The sequence below is a fragment of the Lynx rufus genome, unplaced genomic scaffold (genome assembly GCF_022079265.1).
Source record: "Lynx rufus isolate CCGP_SWC_20201006 ecotype Redwood Valley unplaced genomic scaffold, mLynRuf1.p SCAF_9, whole genome shotgun sequence".
Classification (NCBI taxonomy): domain Eukaryota; kingdom Metazoa; phylum Chordata; class Mammalia; order Carnivora; family Felidae; genus Lynx; species Lynx rufus.
Genome location: NW_025814897.1, coordinates 7,033,972 through 7,057,763, shown reverse-complemented (window position 1 = coordinate 7,057,763; position 23,792 = coordinate 7,033,972). Strand labels below are relative to the sequence as shown.

General features: G+C 37.3%; 1 protein-coding gene across 1 annotated transcript in view; it reads left to right on the top strand.

Annotated features, from left to right (window-relative positions):
- CUNH11orf65 (chromosome unknown C11orf65 homolog) overlaps positions 1-23,792 on the top strand; it is a 61,539-nt gene that overhangs the window by 17,116 nt on the left and 20,631 nt on the right. The window contains exons 3-6 of the mRNA XM_047072432.1: positions 12,066-12,158; positions 18,139-18,192; positions 18,321-18,521; positions 20,192-20,322. Of these exons, the coding sequence (XP_046928388.1) occupies positions 12,066-12,158; positions 18,139-18,192; positions 18,321-18,521; positions 20,192-20,322 (479 nt within the window). The remainder of the gene's footprint in view (positions 1-12,065; positions 12,159-18,138; positions 18,193-18,320; positions 18,522-20,191; positions 20,323-23,792) is intronic.

Genomic DNA, 23,792 nt, shown 5'->3' with positions numbered 1-23,792 from the left:
AACTGTAAGATTATGACCTGAGCCAAAATCAAGAGTCAGGGTATAGCCGACTGAGCCACCCAGACGCCCTTATGGCCTCATTTCTTTACAGCACAGAGCCTGGAGCCTGCTTTGGATTCTTTGTTAATGTCTCTCTCTGCCGCTCCCCCATTCACACTCTGTCTCTCTCTCAAAAATAAATTTAAAAAAACATTTAAAAATTTTTTAAAAAAAGAATTTAAACCTGGGACGTCTGGGTGGACCAGTTGGTTAAGTGACCTACTTTGGCTGAGGTAGTGATCTCATGGCTCATGAGTTTGAGCCCTGTGTCGGGCTCTGTGCTGACAGCTCAGAGCCTGGAGCCTGCTTCAGATTCTGTGTCTCCCTCTCTCTCAAAAATAAATAAACGTTAAAAAGAGCATGCTTAAACCTTTGTTTCTTGTTCCATCATGTTAACATAGGATTATGTGACTCCTTATTATGTCTGATGAAGATATAAATATCCCAACCCCCACCTTTTTTTTTTTAACCTATTCTCCCAATCTTCAAACCCCCAAATCCCATTACATCTACTAGTACACTGTCAATATTCACTTGGAGGAGTTTCTCATATATCCTGGGCACAAGTCCTTTATTGAATACATGTGTGGCAGGTATTTTCTCCAGACACTGCATTCTTAAAGATGTTTTTTTGATAATGAAAAGTCTTTCATTTTAATTAAGTCCAATTTAATCCCTTGTTCTTTATGGTTGGTGCTTTCTGTGTCCTGTTTAAGAGATGTTTGCCCAGGGGTTCCTGGGTGGCTTGGTTGGTTGAATGTCTTGGGTCGTAGTCTCAGGGTTCATAGGTTTGAACCTGACATCGGGCTCTCTGCTGTCAGCACGGAGCCTGCTTCCAATCCTCTGTTCTCCTCTCTTTGCCCCTCCCCCACTCGTTCTCGTTCTCTCTCTCTCTCTCTCTCTCTCTCTCTCTCAAAAATAAATAAACATTAAAAAATGAAAAAGAAATGTTTGCCTAAAGAGGTGACAATATCAGAACTTTCCCAGTGGGAAAAGATCCTAAGGCAGACGTCCAGCTCAGCCAACACAATATTACGTGTCAATTATATTGAAATAAATCTGGGGGGAAATGTTTAATCCAAAGCCAGGATATATTTTCCTTAAGCTTTTTCTAGATGCTTGATTGCTTTTATTGTAGGTTGAGATCTAGTATGCTCTCAAATTAATGTTTGTGTGTGGTAAGAGGTGTAGGCAAAGTTCATTTTTGTCTTTATGGATAACCAAATGATTAAGTCCTTTTACTGAAAACGCTAGATCATGTCTCCATATATGTGAAGTGTTTCTGTGGTCTCTGTTCATTTGCATTGGTTTATTTGTCTTTATTTGGGTCAGTACCACACTGTCTTAGTAACTATAGCTTTGTCCTAAGTGTGGGTATCAAAATCCTCCAACTGTGATGTTCTTCATGATTATCACAGCTATTTTAGGGCTTTTGCATTTCCATTTAAATAGCAGAATCAATTTATTAATTTTTGCAAAAATATTTGTGGGGATTATAATTGGGATTGCATTAGGATCAGTTTGGGGGAGAACTGACATTTTACTACTCCAAGTTTTCATGAACCTGGTACATATCTTCATGTTTTAGATCTTTAAAAATTTTTCTCCACAACGTTTTATAGTTTGCAGTGTAGAAGTCTTATGTATCTTTCATTTAACTTACGGGTATTTGACATTGTTTGATGCTACTGTGAGTGGTATTAATTTAAATTTTATTTTCTAGGGGCGCCTGGGTGGCGCAGTCGGTTAAGCGTCCGACTTCAGCCAGGTCACAATCTCACGATCTGTGAGTTCGAGCCCCGCGTCAGGCTCTGGGCTGATGGCTCAGAGCCTGGAGCCTGTTTCCGATTCTGTGTCTCCCTCTCTCTCTGCCCCTCCCCCGTTCATGCTCTGTCTCTCTCTGTCCCAAAAATAAATAAACGTTGAAAAAAAAAAAAAAATTAAATTTTATTTTCTAATTGTTCATTTCTAGTTTATAGAAATATAATTTATTTTTATCTGCTGGCCTAGTATGCACTTATTATTTGTAATTGATTTTTTATAGACACCTTTGGATTTACTACCTAATCATGTCATGTCTGAATGACTTTTGTTTTTTTCTTTGTAAACTTTATACCTATTACTTCTTTTTCTTTATTGTACTCCAGCACAATATTGCACTTTATTACCCTCCCAGAGAATCCCAAGCAGGCTCCATGCTATCCGTGCAGAGCCTGACACGGGGCTCGATCTCACAAACTGTGAGATCATGACCTGAGCCTGAGCCGGAATCAAGGGTTAAACATTTAACCAACAGAGCTACCCAGGTGTCCCTATTACCTTTCACTTTAAAATATTTTACAGTTTCCATTGTGATTTTTTTTGACCCATCGGTTATTTAGAAGTATGTTATTTAATTACCAAATATTTAGAAGTTTTCTAGTTACCTTTCTGTTACTGATTTCTGGTTTGATTCTGAGGCCAGTTATTTATACGATTTTTTTAAATTCAATTTAATTTTTTATTTTTTTTTAAATTTACATCCAAATTAGTTAGCATATAGTGAAACAATGATTTCAGGAGTAGATTCTTTAATGCCCCTTACCCATTTAGCCCATCCCCCCTCCCAGTAACCCTCAGTTTGTTCTCCATATTTATGAGTCTCTTCTGTTTTGTCCCCCTCCCTGTTTTTATATTATTTTTGTTTCCCTTTGCTTATGTTCGTCTGTTTTGTCTCTTAAAGTCCTCATATGTGTCAAGTCATGTGATTTTTGTCTTTCTCTGAATAATTTCACTTAGCATGATACCCTCCAGTTCCATCCACGTAGTTGCAAATGGCAAGATTTCATTCTTTTTTATTGTCGAGGAATACCCCATTGTATATATATATACCACATCTTCTTTATCCATTCATCCATCGATGGTCATTTGGGCTCTTTCCATACTTTGGCTGTTGTTGATAGTGCTACTATAAACATGGGGGTGCATGTGTCCCTTCGAAACAGCACACCTGTATCCTGTGGATAAATGCCTAATAGTGCAATTGCTGGGTCGTAGGGTAGTTCTATTTTTAGTTTTTTGAGAAACCTCCATACTGTTCTCCAGAGTGGCTGCACCAGCTTGCATTGCCACCAACAATGCAAAAGAGATCCTCTTTCTCCGCATCCTGGCCAACATCTGTTGTTGCCTGAGTTGTTCATGTTAGCCATTCTGACAGGTGTGAGGTGGTATCTCATTGTGGTTTTGATTTGTATTTTTCTGATGATGAGTGATGTGGAGCATTTTTTCACGTGTCATTTGGCCATCTGGATGTCTTCCTTGGAGAAGTGTCTATTCATGTCTTTGGCCCATTTCTTCACTGGATTGTTTTTTGGGTGTTGAGTTTGATAAGTTCTTTGTAGATTTTGGATACTAACCCTGTATCTGATACGTCATTTGCAAATATCTTCTCCCATTCTGTCGGTTGCCTTTTAGTTTTCCTGATTGTTTCCTTCACTGTGCAGAAGCTTTTTATTTTGATGAGGTCCCAGTAGTTCATTTTTGCTTTTGTTTCCCTTGACTCCAGAGATGTGTTGAGTAAGAAGTTGCTGCGGGCAAGATCAAAGAGGTTTTTGCTTACTTTCGCCTCAAGGATTTTGATGGCTTCCTGTCTTACATTGAGGTCTTTCATCCATTTTGAGTTTATTTTTGTGTATGTTGTAAGAAAGTGGTCCAGGTTCATTCTTCTGCATGTCGCTGTCCAGTGTTCCCAGCACCACTTGCTGAAGAGACTGTCTTTATTCCACTGGATATTCTTTCCTGCTTTGTCATAGATTAGTTGGCCATACAGTTGTGGGTCCATTGTGGGTTCTCTATTCTGTTCCATTGATCTGACTGTCTATTCTTGTGCCAGTACCATACTGTCTTGATGATTACGGCTTTGTAGTATAGCTTGAAGTCTGGTATTGTGATGCCTCCTGCTTTGGTTTTCTTTTTCAGGATTGCTTTGGCTATTTGGGGTCTTTTCTGGTTCCATACAAATTTTAGAATTATTTGTTCTAGCTCTGTGAAGAATGCTGGTGTTACTTTGATAGATTGCATTGAATAGGTAGATTGCTTTGGGTAGTGTCGACATTTTAACAATATTTGTTCTTCCTATCCAGGAGCATGGAATCTTTTTCCATTTTTCTGTGTCTTCTTCAATTTCTTTCAAGGTATTCTATGTTTTTTTGTGCAACTGTAAGAGGGATCGATTCCTTGATTTCTCTTTCTGTCGCTTCATTGTTGGTGTATAGGAATGCAACTGATTTCTGTGCATTGATTTTATACCCTGCCACTTTGCTGAATTCATGAATCAATTTTAGCAGTTTTTCGGTGGAATCTTTTGGGTTTTTCATGTAGAGTATCATGTCATCTGCGAAGAGTGAAAGTTTGACCTCCTCCTGGCCGATTTGGATGCCTTTTATTCCTTTGTGTTGTCTGATTGCAGAGGCTAAGACTTCCAATACTATGTTGAATAACAGTGGCGAGAGTGGACATCCCTGTCTTGTTCCTGACCTTAGGGGAAAAGCTCTCAGTTTTTCCCCATTGAGGATGATATTAGCGTTGGGTCATTCATATATGGCTTTCATGATCTTGAGGTCTGCTCCTTCTATCCCTACTTTCTTGAGGGTTTTTATCAAGAAATCATGCTGTATTTTGTCAAATGCTTTCTCTGCATTTGAGAGGATCATATGGTTCTTGTCCTTTCTTTTATTGATGTGATGAATCACCAAGTTAATTGTTTTGCAGATATTGAACCAGCCCTGCCTCCCAGGTATCAATCCCATTTGGTTGTGGTGAATAGTTTTTTTAATGTATTGTTGGATCCGGTTGGCTCATATCTTGTTGAGGATTTTTGCATCCATGTTCATCAGGGAAATTGGTCTATAGTTCTCCTTTTTAGTGGGGTCTCTGTCTGCTTTTGGAATCAAGGTAATGCTAGCTTCATAGAAAGAGTTTGGAAGTTTTCCTTCCATTTCTATTTTTTGGAACAGTTTCAAGAGAATAGGTGTTAACTCTTCCTTAAATGTTTGGTATAATTTCCCTGGAAAGCCATCTGGTTCTGGACTCTTGTTTTTTGGGAGGTTTTTTTTTTTTTTTATTACTAATTTGATTTCTTTACTGGTTATGGGTCTGTTCACATTTTCTATATCTTTCTGTTTCAGTTTTGGTAGTGTATATGTTTCTAGCAATTTGTCCATTTCTTCCAGATTACCCATTTCATTGGCATAAAATTGCTCATAATATTCTCTTATTATTGTTTTTATTTCTGTTTTGTTGGTTGTGATCTCTCCTGTTTCATTCTTGATTTTATTTATTTGGGTCCTTTCCTTTTTCTTCTTGATCCAACTGGCTAGTGGTTTATCAATTTTATTAATTTTTTCAAAGAACCAGCTTCTGGTTTCATTGATCTGTTCTACTGGTTTTTTTGGTTTCAGTAGCATTAATTTATGCTCTAGTCTTTATGATTTCCTGTCTTCTGCTGGTTTTGGGTTTTATTTGCTGATCTTTTTCCAGGTCCTTAAGGCATAAGGTTAGGTTGTGTATCTGAGATCGATCTTCCTTCTTTAGGAAGGCCTGGATTGCTATATACTTTTCTTTTATGACTGCCTTTGCTGCGTCCCAGAGGTTTTGGGTTGTGGTGTTATCATTTTCATTGACTTCCATATACTTTTTAATTTCCTCTTTAACTGCTTGGTTAGCCCATTCATTCTTTAGTAGGATGTTCTTCAGTCTCCAAGTATTTGTTACCTTTCCAAATTTTTTCTTGTGGTTGATTTCAAGTTTCATAGCATTGTGGTCTGAAAATATGCATGGTATGATCTCAGTCTTTTTGTACTTACTTAGGGCTGATTTGTGTCCCAGTATATGGTCTATTCTGGAGAACGTGTCATGTGCACTGGAGAAGAATGTATATTCTGCTGCTTTAGGATGAAATGTTCTGAATATATCTGTTAAGTCCATCTGGTCCAGTGTGTCATTCAAAACCATTGTTTCCTTGTTGATTTTTTTATTAGATGATCTGTCCATTGCTGTGAGTGGGGTGTTGAAGTCTCCTACTATTAAGGTATTACTATCGATGAGTTTCCTGATGTTTGTGATTAATTGATTTATATATTTGGGTACTCTCACATTTGGCGCATAAATTTTTATAATTGTTAGGTCTTCTTGGTGTATAGACCCCTTGATTATGGTATAATCATAATCATAATCAATATAATCATAATCAAGCTACTCTGGCTTTCTTTTGTTGACCATTAGCATGTTAGATGGTTCTCCATCCCCTTATTTTCAATCTGAAGGTGCCTTTAGGTCTAAAGTGGGTCTCCTGTAAACAGCATGTAGATGAGTCTTGTTTTCTTATCCATTTTGTTACCCTATGTCTTTTGATTGGAGCATTGAGTCCATTGACATTTAGAGTGAGTACTGAAAGATATAAATTTATTGCTATTATGATGCTTGTAGAGTTGGAGTTTCTGGTGATGTTCTCTGGTCCTTTCTAATCTTTTGTTGCTTTTGGTATTTATTTATTTATTTATTTATTTACTTACTTACTTATTTATTAATTTCATCTTTTCTCCCCTCGGAAAGCCCCCTTAAAATTTCTTGCAGGGCTGGTTTAGTGGTTACAAACTCCCTTTAATTTTTGTTTGTCTGGGAAACTTTTTATCTCTCCTTGTATTTTGAATGACAGCCTTGATGGATAAAGAATTCTTGGCTGCATATTTTTCTGATTCAGAACACTGAATATATCCTGCCACTCCCTTCTGGCCTGCCAAGTTTCTGTGGATAGGTCTGCCTCCAACCTGATCTGTCTTCCCTTGTATGTTAGAGACTTTTTTTCCCTTGCTGCTTTCATGATTCTCTCCTTGCCTGAGTATTTTGTGCATTTGACTATGATATGCCTTGTTGATGGTCGGTTTTTGTTGAATCTAATGGGGATCATCTGTGCTTCCTGGATTTTGATGTCTGTGTCTTTCCCCAGGTTAGGAAAGTTTTCCCCCTATGATTTGCTCACATAACCCTTCTACCCCTATTTCTCTCTCTTCCTCTTCTGGGACCCCTATGATTCTGATGTTGTTCATTTTTAATGAGTCACTGATTTCTCTAATTCTTAAATCATGCTCTTCTGCCTTAATCTCCCTCTTTTTTTCTGCTTCCTTATTCTTTATAAGTTTGTCCTCTGTATCGCTGATTCTCTGTTCTGCCTCATCCATCTTGCCACCGCTGCATCCATCCGTGATTGCAGCTCTGTTACAGCATTTTTAATTTCATTCTGGCTATTTTTTACTTCCTTTATCTCTGCAGAAGGGGATTCTAATCTATGTTTGACTCCGGCTAGTATTCTTATTATCGTGATTCTAAATTCTGGTTCAGACATCTTACTCCTATCTGTGTTAGTTAAATCCCTGGCTTTCGTTTCTTTGTGCTCTTTCTTTTGGGGTGAATTCCTTTGTTTTGTCATTTTGAAGGGAGGAAAGTAATTAATGAGGTAGAAAAATTGAAATTAAAAAATTTTAAATTAAAACTATATTGAAATTAAAAATTAAAAACACACACACAAAAATCGAATAGATGATGCTAGATCCTAGGCGTGTTTTGGTCTGGGTGTTGAAAGTGGTTTGACAGATTAGAGAAAAAAAGGCGGGGGTGGAAGGAAAGTGTTTGAAAATTTGAAAGAGTGAATACACTGAAGTAGACTAAGATGATGGGGGTAAAATAGAATTTGAAAAAATATACACAAAAGTAAAGAATGTAGTAGAAAAAAATTAATATTTTTAATGAAAATTAAAAATAAATATGAATTTTTTCGTTTTCTCTTTTTAAGAAAAAAGAAAAGAAATGAAAAAGAAAAAAGATAAGAAAAGAAAAAAATCGTTTGAAAATTTGAAAAAGTGAATACACTCTAGTAGACTAAAATAAAATGATGGAAGTAAAATAGAACTTGAAAAAATTTACATAACAGCAAAAAATATACTAATAAAAATAAAATAAAAATATTTTTAATAGAAATTGAAAGTAAAAATGAAGTTTTTCTCTATCTGCATTCAAGAAAAAGAAATGAAACAAAAAAGAGAAAAAAAGAAAAAAAAAAGGAAATTGAGAATTTGAAAAGGTGAGTACACTGAAGTAGACTAAAATAAAATGATGGAAGTAAAGTAGAATTTTAAAAAATTTACACAAAAGTAAAAAGTATAGTAATAAAAAAGAAAGATGTTTTTAATAAAAATTGAAAAAATGAATTTTTTCTCTTTCTGTATTCAAGAAAAAGAAAAGATTTGTAAAAGAGAAAAAGGAAAAAGAAAGAAAATTGAATAGATGAACCTGCTAACAGATTGAAGTAGGACTGAAATTGCTTCGTTTTCCCCTAGAAGTCAGTCTGTGTAGCTCTTTACAGTCCATAAATTAAGCCGGCAGTGAGGTTTGTGTTCTTGAAGAGCGAAGCTGTCCCAGTTGGGCGGGACTCGGTATAACAGCTCCGCTGTCCACTAGATGGCGCTGCTAGCCTACTGGGGTGGATTGTTGCGGGGCTCGTAGCTGTGTACGCGCATGTGCGGGAGCGGTGAAAATGGCACCACTCAGCTACCCAGTCTGTTCTCCTGGATCGGCAATCGTGCACTCGTCCTCTGTCTTCAACTCTCGTCCACTCTCCGCCTCTTCACTCTTCGTGACCAGACTCCAGGCAGCACCTCTCTCCCAAGCCTTATCTCAGATATGGCTGTTTTCCCCGGCCTCCTACTTCCAAAGGACTGTGGCTTTGACCCGTTCCGCCCCTCTGCGGGAGGGTCTCACTGAGCAATGGCCGAATGAGCAATGGCTGAATATCGGCTGCACCCAGCTGTGCCCGTTGGACCCTGTTTTTGCCGGTGCCCCGAGACTGCGGCCAGAATGCCAGCCCGCCCCAGAAAAAGTTCACGAGACAGTGTAGCAGCAGCGTCTCAGGGATTATGGAAAATCGCAACACACATCTGGCACCAGGCTGCACCCTTAACAACCTTGTCCCAGCACCAGCGAATGTGGCCGCCTTCCGGGGTCTGCTGGGACCAGGTGGCTGCAACATTCTTTACCAAATGTCCTTCCCGCAGTGGAACTGCTTTTCCCCGTGAGGCCCGAGAACCTCCCGGACCCCATCCTCTTCCTGGGGGTTCGCCCTTCCCACCAGAGCACTGCCAGGTGTCGAGCTGAGGAGTTGCAGCCTTTGTGCTCTCCTTGTTTACAGTCTTAATGGAATTTAAACTTTCTCCTTTCTCCCTTTTTAGTTTAGTCCCTATGGCTGTTTCCAGTTTTCTACTTTCTCTCCAGCTGCTTTTGGGGAGGGGTGATTTTCATGTGTTCTCCCCCCCTCCCCAGTCTCTGTCCTCTCTCTGCCCACAAAAGTGGTTTCCTACCTTTCAAGGCTTCTCACTCCCCAAGTTCAGCTCTCCGCACCACATACCTGCTCTATTCTGTGGTTCAGGTTGTGCAGATTGTTGTGTTAATCCTCCAATCAGTTTTCTAGGTGTGTAGGATGGTTTAGTGTTGGTCTGGCTGTATTTCATGGACGTGAGACACACAAAAAGCTTCCATGATGTTCCGCCATCTTGGCTCCTCCTTCTTATATGATTTTAATAACTTGAAATTTGTTGAAACTTCCCTGTCCTAGAAAAAAGTCTATTTTGGTAAATGTTTCACATGAACTTGAGGAAAAAAATGTATTCTGACATGGTTCAAGTCCTACTGGCTAACCATGTTGTTCAGATCCTTAGTACTTGTGTTGGTCCATTTGGGCGGCTAGAATGAACTACAACAGACTGGGTGGATGATAAGCAACAGAAATTTATTGCTTACAGTTTTGGAAATATTCTTCTTGTTCTGCCCTTAAATACTTAAAAATCACTTGTTCCATAACCTTTCCATCAAGTCCCAATCTTCAGCTACACCACAGCAAATTGGCCTCTATGTTGCCTACATCGGTTTTCCTATTGCTTCATCACCAGTGAGGAAGCCTAGGTGATCAACACCTTTCATCACCCTCCCTTGAGCTCGATCACCCACTTTCCACTTTCGCTGACTCCTTACTGACAGAACAGGAGGGGATGATGAGCTGTGGTTCTGTGTTTTCAGCATCTCCTAATTTTATCTACTGTGTGCCCCAGTCTATCACACCGGCCGGCAGCCCTCCCGCCAGCTTCCTCCTGGTCTGTTCCATGCTGACTGGGGACAGAGATGGGTGTCGGGAGCTACCTGACCATCCACAGCAGGGCCACCCTCTCCATCTGCAGGGGGGAGGGGAAAGGGAGGAGCCGGGAAGCCCAAGCAGAAGTGAGAGAGCAGCAGGCTGGTCAGCGGCGGCCACCACTTCTGCCACCTAGGCCAGAAGGCCATCCCACCCCACCGTGGCCCCCTCCCCCTCTCTGTCCTCTCCTCCTCCCTCCTGTCCCCACCCTCTGATGGCTTTCTTTAGTGATATTACTTGGGTTCCTTTCTCTTTGTTTTTTTACATATCTATTAATAGTTTTTGATTTGTGGTTACCGTTAGGTTTATAGATAACATCTTACGCACATAGCTGTTTATATTATGTTGATGATCGCTTAAGTCCGAACCCATTCTAAAAGCACTAAATTTTTATTCACCATCCCCCAAGGTATCACCATAAATTTTTCTTGATACTCAACTTGGGGTTATACCTACTGGAAATTATATCTTCCTTTCAGAAAGAATATTATCTGTTTTGATGTGGGCTACACCGTCTCCACAGGCAGTGTGCTTCATTGAAGCAGTGGGAATTCAAATTGTCTTGTTAGTGATGTGGATTCAGTTTGAATTTATTTGATTTAACATAAGCTCACGGGTGGGGTAGGGGGAGTTTACCAAGCGTTAGTAAGGGTTTTTTGGGGGATAGAGTATGAGGAGAGTGTTACCAAAGAAATTGTTGTCTGAGAGAGAAGAATTGTTTGGAGGGGCGCCTGGGTGGTTCAGTCAGTTAATATGCGACTTCAGGGGCGCCTGGGTGGCTCAGTCGGTTAAGTGACCGACTTCAGCTCAGGTCACGATCTCACGTTCCGTGAGTTCGAGCCCCGCGTCGGGCTCTGGGCTGATGGCTCAGAGCCTGGAGCCTGCTTCCGGTTCTGTGTCTCCCTCTCTCACTGCCCCTCCCCCGTTAATGCTCTGTCTCTCTCTGTCTCAAAATAAATAAACGTTAAAAAAAAAAATATCCGACTTCAGTGCAGGTCGTGATCTCGCGGTTCATGAGTTCAAGCCCTGAGTCAGACTCTGTACTGACAGCTCAGAGCCTGGAGCCTGCTTTGGGTTCTGTATCTTCCTCCCTCTGCCCCTCCCACTCTCTCTCTCTCTCTCTCTCTCTCTCTCTCTCTCTCTCTTAAAAAAAAAAAAAAAAAGTTGTTTGGAGTTGTTTGACCAAATATGTCCTAACATGAATAGTAGGTAGGGTTTGTATATCAGTGGAATTACTACAGTAATGAGGTTTCTGTAATGGTAATAATAGAATAATAATTATTTAGTGCTTTCTTGGGCCAGAAGTTGTTCTGAGTGCTTTATGAATATTAACTCATGAACTCCTCACCATAGCTGTAGGAGATAGCCACTATCATTCCCATTTTTTAGGTGAGACACCGAGGAGAGAATTTAAGCAACTTGTCCAGGGTCGCATGGTGAGTTGGTAGTAACTGTTGAACTCAGATAATAGGATGCCATGCTCCGTGTTCTTAACCAGTAGGCTCTATTTTGTCTTCCTCCTGGATGACTCTGGAACATGCAAAAGCAACTCAGCCAATGTCCTGGGTATTTTCTTTACAGTTGCTAGTGATGCACTTCCAAAGTGAAGGGTAAAACTCGTTGGGAGAATAAAATTGGTATTGCCTGGCTTGTCAAAGTAAATCGTGAGTGGTAATATTTCTAAAATCTAGTTTACACACATAAAATCTATGATATGGTTTTTACTCATTTTGCCCTAATTAGGCGAAAAGCTAATCAGAGGTAGAAAATCCAGTTTTGACCATACAGTCTTATGTATTTGAACCTTTAGAATGTCACTGTCTTCCAACACTTTAAAAGACTGATTGATCTAAGAAGACGAGGAGAGCCACGTCAGATAGTGAGATACATCAATCCTAAAGAGGTGAGGACACTGTTTATTCATACAGCCTCTGTGTTTTCCCTTCAAGATGTGTGGCTGCTTTATAAATGTGCTTGTATTTGTTTCTTTTAAAACACTTTTTTATTGAAGCACGTTATAGAAAAGTTCATGAAACATAAATGTATAAGGTCACTGAATCATCACAAACAACCCCCTGTGTAACTTACATAACCCAGATCAATGTTTCCTACTTCAAACCACTGCCTTCCAGGCTTTGCACATCACCGCCAATTTCCCTGCTCCCGAGAGGCAACCACCATTTTGTTCTAGCTTTTTTTTCTTTAGTTTTCTCTGTTTTTGAACTGTATGTAAATAGAATCTTACGGTGCGCTTTTGTTCATTCAGCATTGTGTTTGTGTAGCTGAATTGTATTCATTTTATGAAAAACAATGATAATTATTTCATTATACACACACACACACACACACACACACACACACTACTGTTAATTCATTCAGTGGTTGACATTTATACATATATATTTTTTCCAGTTTGAGTCTGTTACAAAGATTGCTTTGGGGAACATTCTTATTCATCTGCCCTGGTGCATATGTGCACGAATTTCTTTTGGTTTCTATTCTACCTAGAAATGGAATTTCTGGGTAACGGGATCTGCCAGACTATATTCCAAAGTTACTGTACAGTTTGTATTAACCATCATCCGTCTCTTGGAATTCTGGGTGCTTTACATCCTTATCAGTGTTTAATTTCAGCCTTTTAATTTGCCTTTCCCCGATAGCTACTGAAGTTGCACATCTTTGTGAGGAGTTCCGCTCCTGGTTCCAATCCTGTGTGCTCTTCCAGGCCTGACCAGACACAATTACAGGGACTTTATCCAACAGGCCCCACACGGGAAGGCTGTCCCCTCCTCACAATCAGACTTGGTGCATGGCAGTGTCCTGCGGCCTCTCGAGGGAGCTCAGGCTGGGACTCAGACACCCTGGACGGAACCCCCGACCCCCGACATATTTAAGTATCTAGTCCCAGCACTTTCATTTTTAGTTCTTTATCTGAGGCTTTGAGCTGAGGTCTTCAGACACCTCTGCTGAGACCTCTTCATGGGGGAAACCTTGAAGACCCTTTTCCCACTCTGACTCAGTCCACTCAGACTGTCCTCCCTTAATCTCCTACATACCTCCTACCCCAAATATACACACCTTATGGTCCCTAACACTGCTGGAGCCTTTTGTTCAGGATTCTGTGCTGATCCACCTGACTCTCTGTCACTGCACTGCTCACGGTGTGGGGCGGGGCGGGGGGGGTGTGAGGGTGAGATGGAACAGGTGGATTGGGGCCTCCTCTAGTTGTAGACACCCTAACTCTTGCTTATTACCATGTAGTAAGTGGTCAAAAGCTTTCTTTCCCTTTGTGCTTGTTTCCTTATTTGGCTACTCTGACACTGACATCTCACCTACCGTTCTTCCAGATCAGCTGAGCTCTTGACATTTTTTTGGTGTCTTTTATGTGTACATTGTCTCTTATTCCTACTAGTTTAAAGCAGTTCTTTATATAGTCTTCATAAAAGTCCTTGTCGTTTCGTGTTCCATTCTGTGATTTGACTTGTCACTCTTAGGATGGTCCTCACTGTGTGTTTTTTATCATGAAAAATGGCAAACATATTACAAAAGTCGAAAGAATAAAGTAATAGACTACAGGTACCTATCACCTAGCTTCAGCAATTATCAATTCCCCACCAGTCTTGCTTCATCTATATTTCCACCCTCTTTCCCCAATCCCTAGGTTAGTATTTTGAAACAAGAATGTCTTTTGGTGAACAGAGTTCTTAATTAAAATTTTTTTAATGTTTTTTATTTTTGAGAGAGAGTGTGAGTGATGGGTGGAGGGGGCAGAAGGAGAGGGAGACACAGAATCTGAAGCAGGCTCCAGGCTCTGAGCTGTCAGCACAGAGCCTGACACGGGGCTTAAATCCACAACCACGAGGTCATGACCTGAGCTGATGTCGCATGCTTAATCAACTGAACCACCCAAGTACCCCCAGCGTTCTTGATTTTCATGTACTTAAGATTATCAGTGGTTTTGTGTATGATTGGCGCTTTTTATAAGCTTCGCCAATCCTGAAATTATGAAAGTATTCTCCTATATTATATAAACTTTATTGATTTTCTTTTCATATTTAGATATACAAACTACTCGGGATTCATTTTTTTGTGTATGGTGTGGGGTAGAGATCCCTTTCATATTCCTCCTTATAGGTATCAAAATGATCAAACACTGTTTATTAAAAAGATAGTCCTTTCTCCACTGCCTCCACTGCTCTGCCATGCCACTTTTATCATAAATCAAGTAACCAGTTATGTATGAGTCTGTTTGTGAATTCTCTATTACCTTCCATGATCTATTTTTCTACCCTTGTTATAATTACTTTGAGTTTGTAACAAGTATATTATATGGTAGACAATACTCCCATTTTGTAGTTCTTCAAGAAGACACTTCCAGGCTATCGTTGGATGCTTTGTATTTCCATGTAAATTTTATTTATTTTTTTAAGTTTATTTAATGAGAGAGGGAGAAAGCAAGCTAGGGAGGGGCAGAGAGAGGGAGGGAGAGAGAATCCTAAACAGGCTCTGCACTGTCAACACAGGGTCTGTGGGGCTGGAACCCATGAACCATGAGATCATAACCTGAGCCAAAATCCAGATTGGATGCTTAACTGAGCCACCGAAAACCAGGCACCCCTATGTTTTTGGTATTTAGAGTAATGGTATTTAGAGTAGTTTTAGGAACTGTCCCCTTTGCTTCTGTTTTCTGGAAGAGATAGTAGAGAATTGATTTTTTTTTTCCCTTAAATGTTTTGTAGAGTTTACCGTTGAACCCATTGAGGCTTGGTGCTTTCTTTTTTGAAAGGTTAATTATTCATTCAGTTTATTTAATAGGTATTAGTCTATTCAGATTTTCCATTTCTCCTGTGTGAGTTTTGTCAGGTTATGTCTTTCAAGGAATTGAACCATTTATCAAATCTGTGGGAATAGAGTTTTTCATAATATTTGTTAATTATCCTTTTACTGTCCATGGAATCAGTAGTGATGGACCCTCTTTTCTGATATTAGTCATTTGTGTCTTCTTTCTATTGTTTCCTTCTTAGTTTTTTTGTACAGAAGCTTATTGGTTTTATTGAGCTTTATTGGTTTTAATTTCTTTGATTTTTCTCTGTTGATTTCCTGTTTCAATTTCATTGATTTCTTTTTTTTTATTCTTGACTTTTGCTTACTTTTGATTTAATTTGTTTTCCTAGTTTCTTAAGATGGAAGCCTACATTATTGATTTCAAGTCTTTCTTGTTTTCAGATATATGTAGTTAGTGCTATAAATTTTCCCCTAAGCACTGTTTTCAGTGCATTTCACAAAATTTGATAAGCTGTGTTTTCATTTTAATTTAGTTCAAAATATTTTAAAATTCTCTTGAGACTTCCTATTTGGTCCACCTGTTACTTAGAAGTGTGTTGTTCACTGCCCAAGTCCAAATGTCCAAATGTCTGGGCATTTGTCACTGTCCAAATGTCTGGGCATTTTCGGACTATCCTTCTGTTACTGATTTCTAGTTTAATTACATTGGAGTCTGAAAGTACACTTTGTATGATTTCTCTTATTTTACAGTTGTTAAAGTGTACTTTATGGTCCATAACATGTTCTATGTTGGTAAATAAAAGTTCTCTGTAAGCTTGAGTAGAATGTATGTTTGCTGTTGTTGAAGTGTTGTAGAAATCTAGATCCAGTTAATTGAAAGTGTTCTTCATTTTCATAATAGACTGCTGAATATGTCAATTAATGATAGAGAGGTGTCAAATTCTCCAACTATAATAGTGGATTTCTCTAGTTCTCCTTGCGGTTCTTTCAGTTTTTGCCTTCATATTTTGATACTATGTTGTTAGGTATATATACTTTATGGATTGTTATGTCTCCTCAGAGAAGTGGCCACATTATCATCTTGTAGTCCTCTTCTTTATCCCTGATGATTTTTCTTGCTCTGAATTCAGCTATCTCTGAAATTAATACAGCTTCTCTGTTTTTGTTTAATCAGTGTTAGTTAATATGTTATATCTTTCTCCATTACTATGCTTTTACCCTATCTGTGTCTTTATATTTTAAATGGTTTTCTTACAGACAACATATAGTTGGGTCTTTTTTTTTTTTAATCTATTCTGTCAGTCTCTGCCATTTAACTTGTGTATTTAGACCACTGATATTTAGTATGGTGATTGATGTCTAACATATTTAATGTTTTCTATTTCTTGCCCTTGTTCTTTGTTTCTTTTTTTCTATTACACCCTTTTTCTGTCTTCTCTGGTTTTAATTGAGCGTTTTATATGATTACATTTTCTTTCCTCTCAGCATATCAATTATACCTCTTTTTTACTAATTTTTGGTTCCCTAGAATTTGCATTGAGTATTTACAGCTAATCTAAGTCCATTTTAAATAACACTATTGCACTAAATGAAATCCCCCATAGGCATAGGAGACAGAGTCATGCTTAAGGGAAAGGAACTGCCTCAAATACACAGCTGACTCTCATCCCCGTTTGAGTTTGTAGATGGTAGGTAGAAGGATAAAGAATTAAGCTTAAATCTTCTCAAAGTACTTTTGAATTTCCCATAGGCTTTCATAGTTGAAGAGATAGAGAGTTGCCATATCTAAAAAATAGGGGGAAACTGGAAGTGGACAAACCAGACATAGATTACTAAAACTGCAGTCCAGGCTTGAGCCAGCTAAATTTTTGATTGGATTGACATGATTAGCACCTCACCCTGACTGACTGAAATAGGAAGGAAAAAATTCCATGAAGATGTACACTTAAGATTTGCCTACTTTAGTGGACATAAAAGTATATATATAATGAATTTTGTTTAAAAAGTATATACAGTTGACCCTTGAATAACGTTGGGATAGGGGCATTGACTCCCTGCCCATGCAGTAGAGAATCCATGTGTAACTTGTGACTCTCCAAAAACTCAACTACAGATAGCCTACTGTTGACCAAAAACCTTACTAATAACATAGTCAATTAATATGTATTTTGTATGTTACATGTATTATACACTGTACTCATACAGTAAGTTAAGCTAGAGAAAATAATGTGTTATTAAGAAGGTCGTAAGAAGAAAATACATTTACAATGCTATACTATAAAAAATCCACATATAAGTGGACCCTTGCAGTTCAAACCCATGTTGTTTAAGGGTCACCTGTATAAATTTTATAAATGTAAGTTTAAGATCCTGTTATAAAACATACCTTTCACGACTGAACTGTGACCCTACATATGTATGTATGTATGTATGTATGTATGTATGTATATGCTTTTTAGTCAGGAGAAAATTATGCAAAACTTAAGGTAGTCTTTTAGACTTTATAGACTGAACAATTTAGGATAATATGTATATTCTCATCTAACAGTACTATCAGGTGGTAAGCTTGAACTCTTCTGTTAGAGGACCCAAAATTGTTTTCTCTCTTTTACATTTGGTGCAAGGCATTAAAATTTAGAAGACGAATTCTATACAATTCTTAAAAAATTTAAGCATGGATTTTTGATTTAAGAAAAGCTACTTAGGAATGGTCATCTTGTGTTAAACGTGGATTAGCCAATGACATTTTTTTACTCTGAATTTACCTGTAAGATAAATATGTAAGTCATATGTTTGAGGACTTATTTAAAATTTCTGTTTTTGGAATAACAAATCACTTGGCTTTTATACTTATGTGTTGCACAGAAAGGGAACATATTTGGTATCATTTTTCCAGTTACAAAAGCTGTTTTACTTATTGGATGCCCATTAGAAATTAAATCTTAAAATATATTTTAATTTAAAAATAATTATTTAAGGCTTATTTACTTGACCTATTTCATAAATAATTAATATTCAGCACTATTTTAGCATGATAGAGTGAGAAGTGGTGAGTTGATACACACAGAATTTTGAAGAGTAATGTATTTTTTTTGTAGGCAGAGCTGCTAGATGCTGCTGCGGGCATTCATGTACGATTCAGATTAGGTGGTGTAAGTATGGGTGAATTCTTATTTGGTAATTTTAAAGCACATTTATATGAAATTTAAAAGATTTAAATTTTAAAAATATAAATCGTTTTTTGTGATCACAGTGGCCCTTTGAACTTTTCCATATACAGGTTAAATTTCCACCTGATATATACTATAAAATTTTCACTCATAGACCTATTGAAGATCTGTGTGCTAATAGCCCTAGAGATTATACAAAACTTCCAGCAAAATATACATCTCATATTAAAAGTGATAATCTTCAGAAAGAGGATCATCGTGGCTGGTATCGTCGTATAGAGAACAACGGCTGGAGGCTTGTCTCTGATACAGTAAGAAAATAAAAATATTAATAATTTTGAATCTTACATATTTAGGAACTCTTTTGTCTTTTTGAAAAATAATTTTAAAATAATAAATCTTGGTAATTTAACTGATAAAAACTGATGATGGTAAGTACTCAGAGTTTACTAATAATACTTCAAGATCAACAGTGTATCTTTTTTTTCTTTACATTTGCTTATACTTCTAGTAATCAGCTTTGATCTAGGCCATATTTAGATACTGTTTGGACCTCAGCAGTTTAGTATCTTTATAACAAAGCAAATTGGAAAATGTTGTTGACTCTATTAATCCTTGGACTAGAGGTGGGAATTTTTTTTTTTAGTGTTTATTTATTTTGAGAGAGAGAGAGAGGGCATGAGCAGGGGGAGGGGCAGAGAGAGGGAGAGAGAGAACCCCAACCAGGCTCCACCGTGTCAGCACAGAGCCCAACACAGTCCGATCCCACAAACCATGAGATCATGCATGACCTGAGCTGAAATCAAGAGTCAATCACTTAACTGACTGGGCCACCCAGGCACCCCTAGAGGTGGGATGACATCTTAAGAAAAAGATGACATTTTCTCTTACAGAGCTTGTAACAACAGATACTGGTGGAAAATCATCTGGATTGTCATGGTGTTTGGAACTTTAACATGTCGTCATATTAATTGAATGGAATGATTTTAAATATACATAGTTCTTAATACGTATATGTGATGTAGGGACTTTTCCATAGACACCCATGTTTTACCTCCTCTTTTTGTGGGGATCATTTCTACCTAAGCATGTTTGGTTAGGTTAACATGATCAGGTTCTATAGCTCTAGATGTCTGTTTATATGGCCCCATATCTTCATTCAAATTTTTAATCTCTGGTATGTAGATTATAGAATGTAGTATATTAAACATACTAAGAATGAAAAGTGAACATGATCGAGTTGTGTATTCACACATTTATTCAACAAATTTTATTGCATACCAAACATATGTCAGGCGTTGTACTAGATGCTAGGGATACAATGGTAGATAAAATAGTCCCTTCTCTCAAGTAGTTTGCCTTTTAATTTGGGAAGGACTTAAGTAAAAAAGAGTTTTTCAGTACAGTGTAGTAAATATGTGCTTTAATACGTAGTGCTGTGGGGGATAGAAAATTCTCCTCCTTGTTTTTTAATATGTGGGGAAGGAGAAGCAATGAATTGGAAGTAGGAAAAATAGGCAACCAGTTAGGATAGCATGTCATACAGGAAACCACAAACTCTTGGGACATAATGATGAGACTTCCCTGTTCTTGGAGGGTGCCTGTCCTCCCTGAGAATTAGAGTCTTCAAACGTCAACAGCCCTGAGAGTAGGTGAGTTTGTTCTTACGAGTAAAGAGTTTGTTCTTATGAGAAACAAAAACACTATTGGAGTATGTCTTTTCATTTACCCATTCAACGAATAGTTATTAAGTACCTCAGTATGCTAGTGCTTTGTTAGTCTTTCTGTGACCTGTGCCTCTGAAAGCTCAATGCGCTATTGACCTGTGGCATAATAAGAAATACCTTAGAGGAGGTGTATTCTCTCCTCTGTTTCTCTCTTGGCATGTTCCTACTGAACACACAGAACTTTTGCCTGTAGCCAAATTACCTCACAATCAGTATTTCAACACTTTGTATATTCATTTTCCATGTCTCAACAGTTTTGGGTGTCTCCTGAAAACGTAGAGGTGGGAGACAAAAAAGAAAGCGAATTCCATTTCTCTAAACTGAAGAGAAGGCAAGATATGGAAAAGAAAAGAAAAATTAGAAAAATAGAATGGATGAGGAAAATGTAAGTTGATGAAATAGACTTACTAAATATATACTGTTTTAAGTTCTTAAAAAAATGGTATCACTACGAAAAGAACTGCATGTTATTTTTCAAAAGAAAATGTAAGATAATGTTTATGTTTTAAACAATATTTAGATAAGCAAACACTTAACAGATGCCTGCTATCTGTGAGACGCTGTTACTCTCTGAGATATAAATGGAAAAAAGACATGCCTTTGATCCCAAGGAAATTACAGTCTATAGGAATATCAGATATGAAAATAAGGATTTACTCTTACGTATCGGGTAACTTGTGTTTGGCCCTCCAGATCCACTCTGTACCCTTCTCAACCCTTCTTTCTGTCCTAAGACACTGACCTAAATGGATTATGCTAAAAGTCATTCTGGACCTTTCTAACAAATGTTTAAAGCAAGCCAAAAAATCAGATTGTTTACAAGTTTACTTCACTGCATACCCAGAACAAATCCCCACAATATTTAAAGGAATACAAACACTTCAGTATCCCAAATCATATAAAATTCACAATGTCTACCATATAGCATTCAGTTACCAGGCATGAAAAGAAACAGGAAAATAGATCCCATTTAAGAAGAAAAATCAATTAGTAGCAACAGACCCACCAAAATATCTTTTGAAGATGAAGGTGAAAGAAACTTTTTGGACAGACAAAAGCTGAATTCTCTTATTATGAGCGGACCAGCACTACAAGAAATTTTTCTGGCAGGAAAAACAATGGTTCTAGGTCGAAACCTGGATCCACGAAGAACACCAAAAGTGGTAGTTATGTAAGTAAATATAAACGACTTTTATTCTTACTTCTTAAATCTCTTTAAAAGATAATTAACTATGGAACTGTACACTTAAAGATAGATTAGATGATACATTTTGTGTTACATGTTTTTTACTGAACTTTTTAAAGATAGGTATTAAAGTTGTAAAGGAATGAATTAATATTGATATTACCAATCAAGTTGTACTTTAATTTTTGATCCCACAATTATACTCCTTTTTCTCTTGTATTGAAAATCTGCATTTCAAGCAAAATATAATTGCTTATTTTCCTGACATTACAATTAAATTGTTCAAAAAAACCCCAATATAATACCATCATATGATGCAATTAATCACTGAATAAAATTTTTAAAAATTTAAGTTTTTAAAGTTTTTTTTACTATTTAAAGCAGAAACACCAAGAGTATATTGTGATGTTTGTAAACTTAGAACAGTGCAAAAGTAAAATGTATGATAATGATGCCATAAAGGTTGGGAGAGATGAGATGGAAGTGTACTGCTAGAAGGTCCTGAGTGTGCATATGAAGTAGTATAATAGTGCTTAAAGGTAGACTGTGGTTGTTAAAGATGTATATTACAAACCCCAAAGCAACCATAAAATCAACAAGAACAAAGACATAAATATAAGAATCTAACGATGGAAATAAAATAGCATCATAAAAAACAATCAGTCCAAAAGAAGGGCGAACAAAGAGGGAAGGAAAGAACGGAGAGGACAGAGAGAAAGCAAATAGCATGATATAGACTGAAATCAATCATATCAATGATAATTTTAAATGCAAGTGGTCTGGGCACCCCAAATAAAGGCAGAGTTTGACAGATTGGATAAGAAAACTATACACAAGGACAGAACAGTCCTAAATACTTGTTTCCTAATAACAGAGCTTCGAAGTACGTGAAACAAAAACTAATAGTAGCGAAAGGAGAAATAGGCAAATCCAAAATTATAATCAGAGATTTCAAAGCCCTTTCATGAGTGATTGGTAGAACAAGTGGACAGTAACTTAGTAAGGCTAGAGAAGACTTGAGCAAAACTGGACATAATTGGCATCTATAGAGTACTGTACCCAGCATGAGCACTGAATATTCTTTTCTAGTGCTGGTGAAAAATCCCACCAAGATACATTATATTCTAGGTCATAAAACAACCGCAAATTTGAAAAAATTAAAATCATACAGAGGATGTTATCTGATCACAATAGAATTAAAAAGTAATTAAAAACATAAAAATGAATTAAAAGTAATAAATCAATAAAAAAAACTAAAAACAGTAATAACAGAAAATTTTCTGGAAAACGTCCAACTATTTAGATATTAAACAGCATACCTCTATATAATCTATGAGTGCAAGAAGTCACAAGGGAAATTTGAAAATATTTTTGATTTAATGGAAATGAAAATACAACAAAAATTGAAGGATGCAGCTAAAGCAGTACTTACAGAGAATTTTTACTTAAGAGAATTAAATACTTATATTTAAAAAGAAAGATCTCAGGGCACCAGTGTGGCTCAGTTGGTTAAGCATCCAACTTTGGCTCAGGTCATGATCTCATGGTTCACAGGTTCGAGCCCTGCATCAGGCTCTGTGCTGACAGCTCAGAGCCTGGAGCCTGCTTCAGATTCTGTGTCTCCCTCTCTCTCTGCCCCTCCCCTCCTGTGCTCTATCTCTCTCTCTCTCTCTCAAAAATAAATAAATATTAAAAAAAATCTCAAATCAGTAACCTAAGCTTCCAACATAAGAACCAGAAAAGAAGAGCAAGTTAAACCCGAAGCAAGTAGAAGAAAGGAAATGATAACAGTAGAAAGCAGTAACATTGCAAACAGAAAACCATCAGCAAAAATGAAGGAAATCAAAACTTGGGTTTTTTTTTGAAAAGAGCAATACAGTTTGTAAACCTCTAAATAAAAATTTGAAAAGAGAAATAACACATGTAATTCAGAAACATCAGAAATAAAAAGGATGTTTAATCCTATAGGCATTAAAGCAATATAGATGTATTATGAATAATTTAATGCATACAAATTTGAAAAATTAGGTGAAAGAAAAATTCATTGAAAGGCATAAACCAAAACTCACTCAAAAAAACAAAAAGCATAAATAGGTCCTGCTATTAAATTGAATTTTTAGTTGATAGAAATCCCACAAAAAAAAAACTCCAGGCACAGATAGATTTCCTGGTGAATTCTAAGAAGCATTTAATAGAGTACAATTTTATACAATATTTCCAGAAATAGGAGGGAATATGTCCCAAAAATGTCTATAAAGTATTACCTGAGACTTAAGACTTATAAAAAAAGATATCATAAAATAACAACCAGTATCACTAAAGAACATATATATAGGATAGTAAACATCATAAATGGAGTTTGAGGAATACACAGTTGGTTTAACATTTGGAAATCAGTCATTGTTATTTATCATACTTACAGACTTACAAAGAAAATTGGATATGACCATCTCAATAGATGCAGAAAAACTACTACAAAAATCCAACAACCATTCATTATGAGCACTCTTATCAAACTAGGAATATAAGAGAACCTCCTCAACCCGATAAAGGAAATCTACAAAAATCCTACAGCTAACATTATACTCAGTGGTGAAAGACTGAATGCTTTATCTCTAAGATGAAGAACAAGGCAAGGATGTCTGCTCTCACCACTTCTTTACAACACT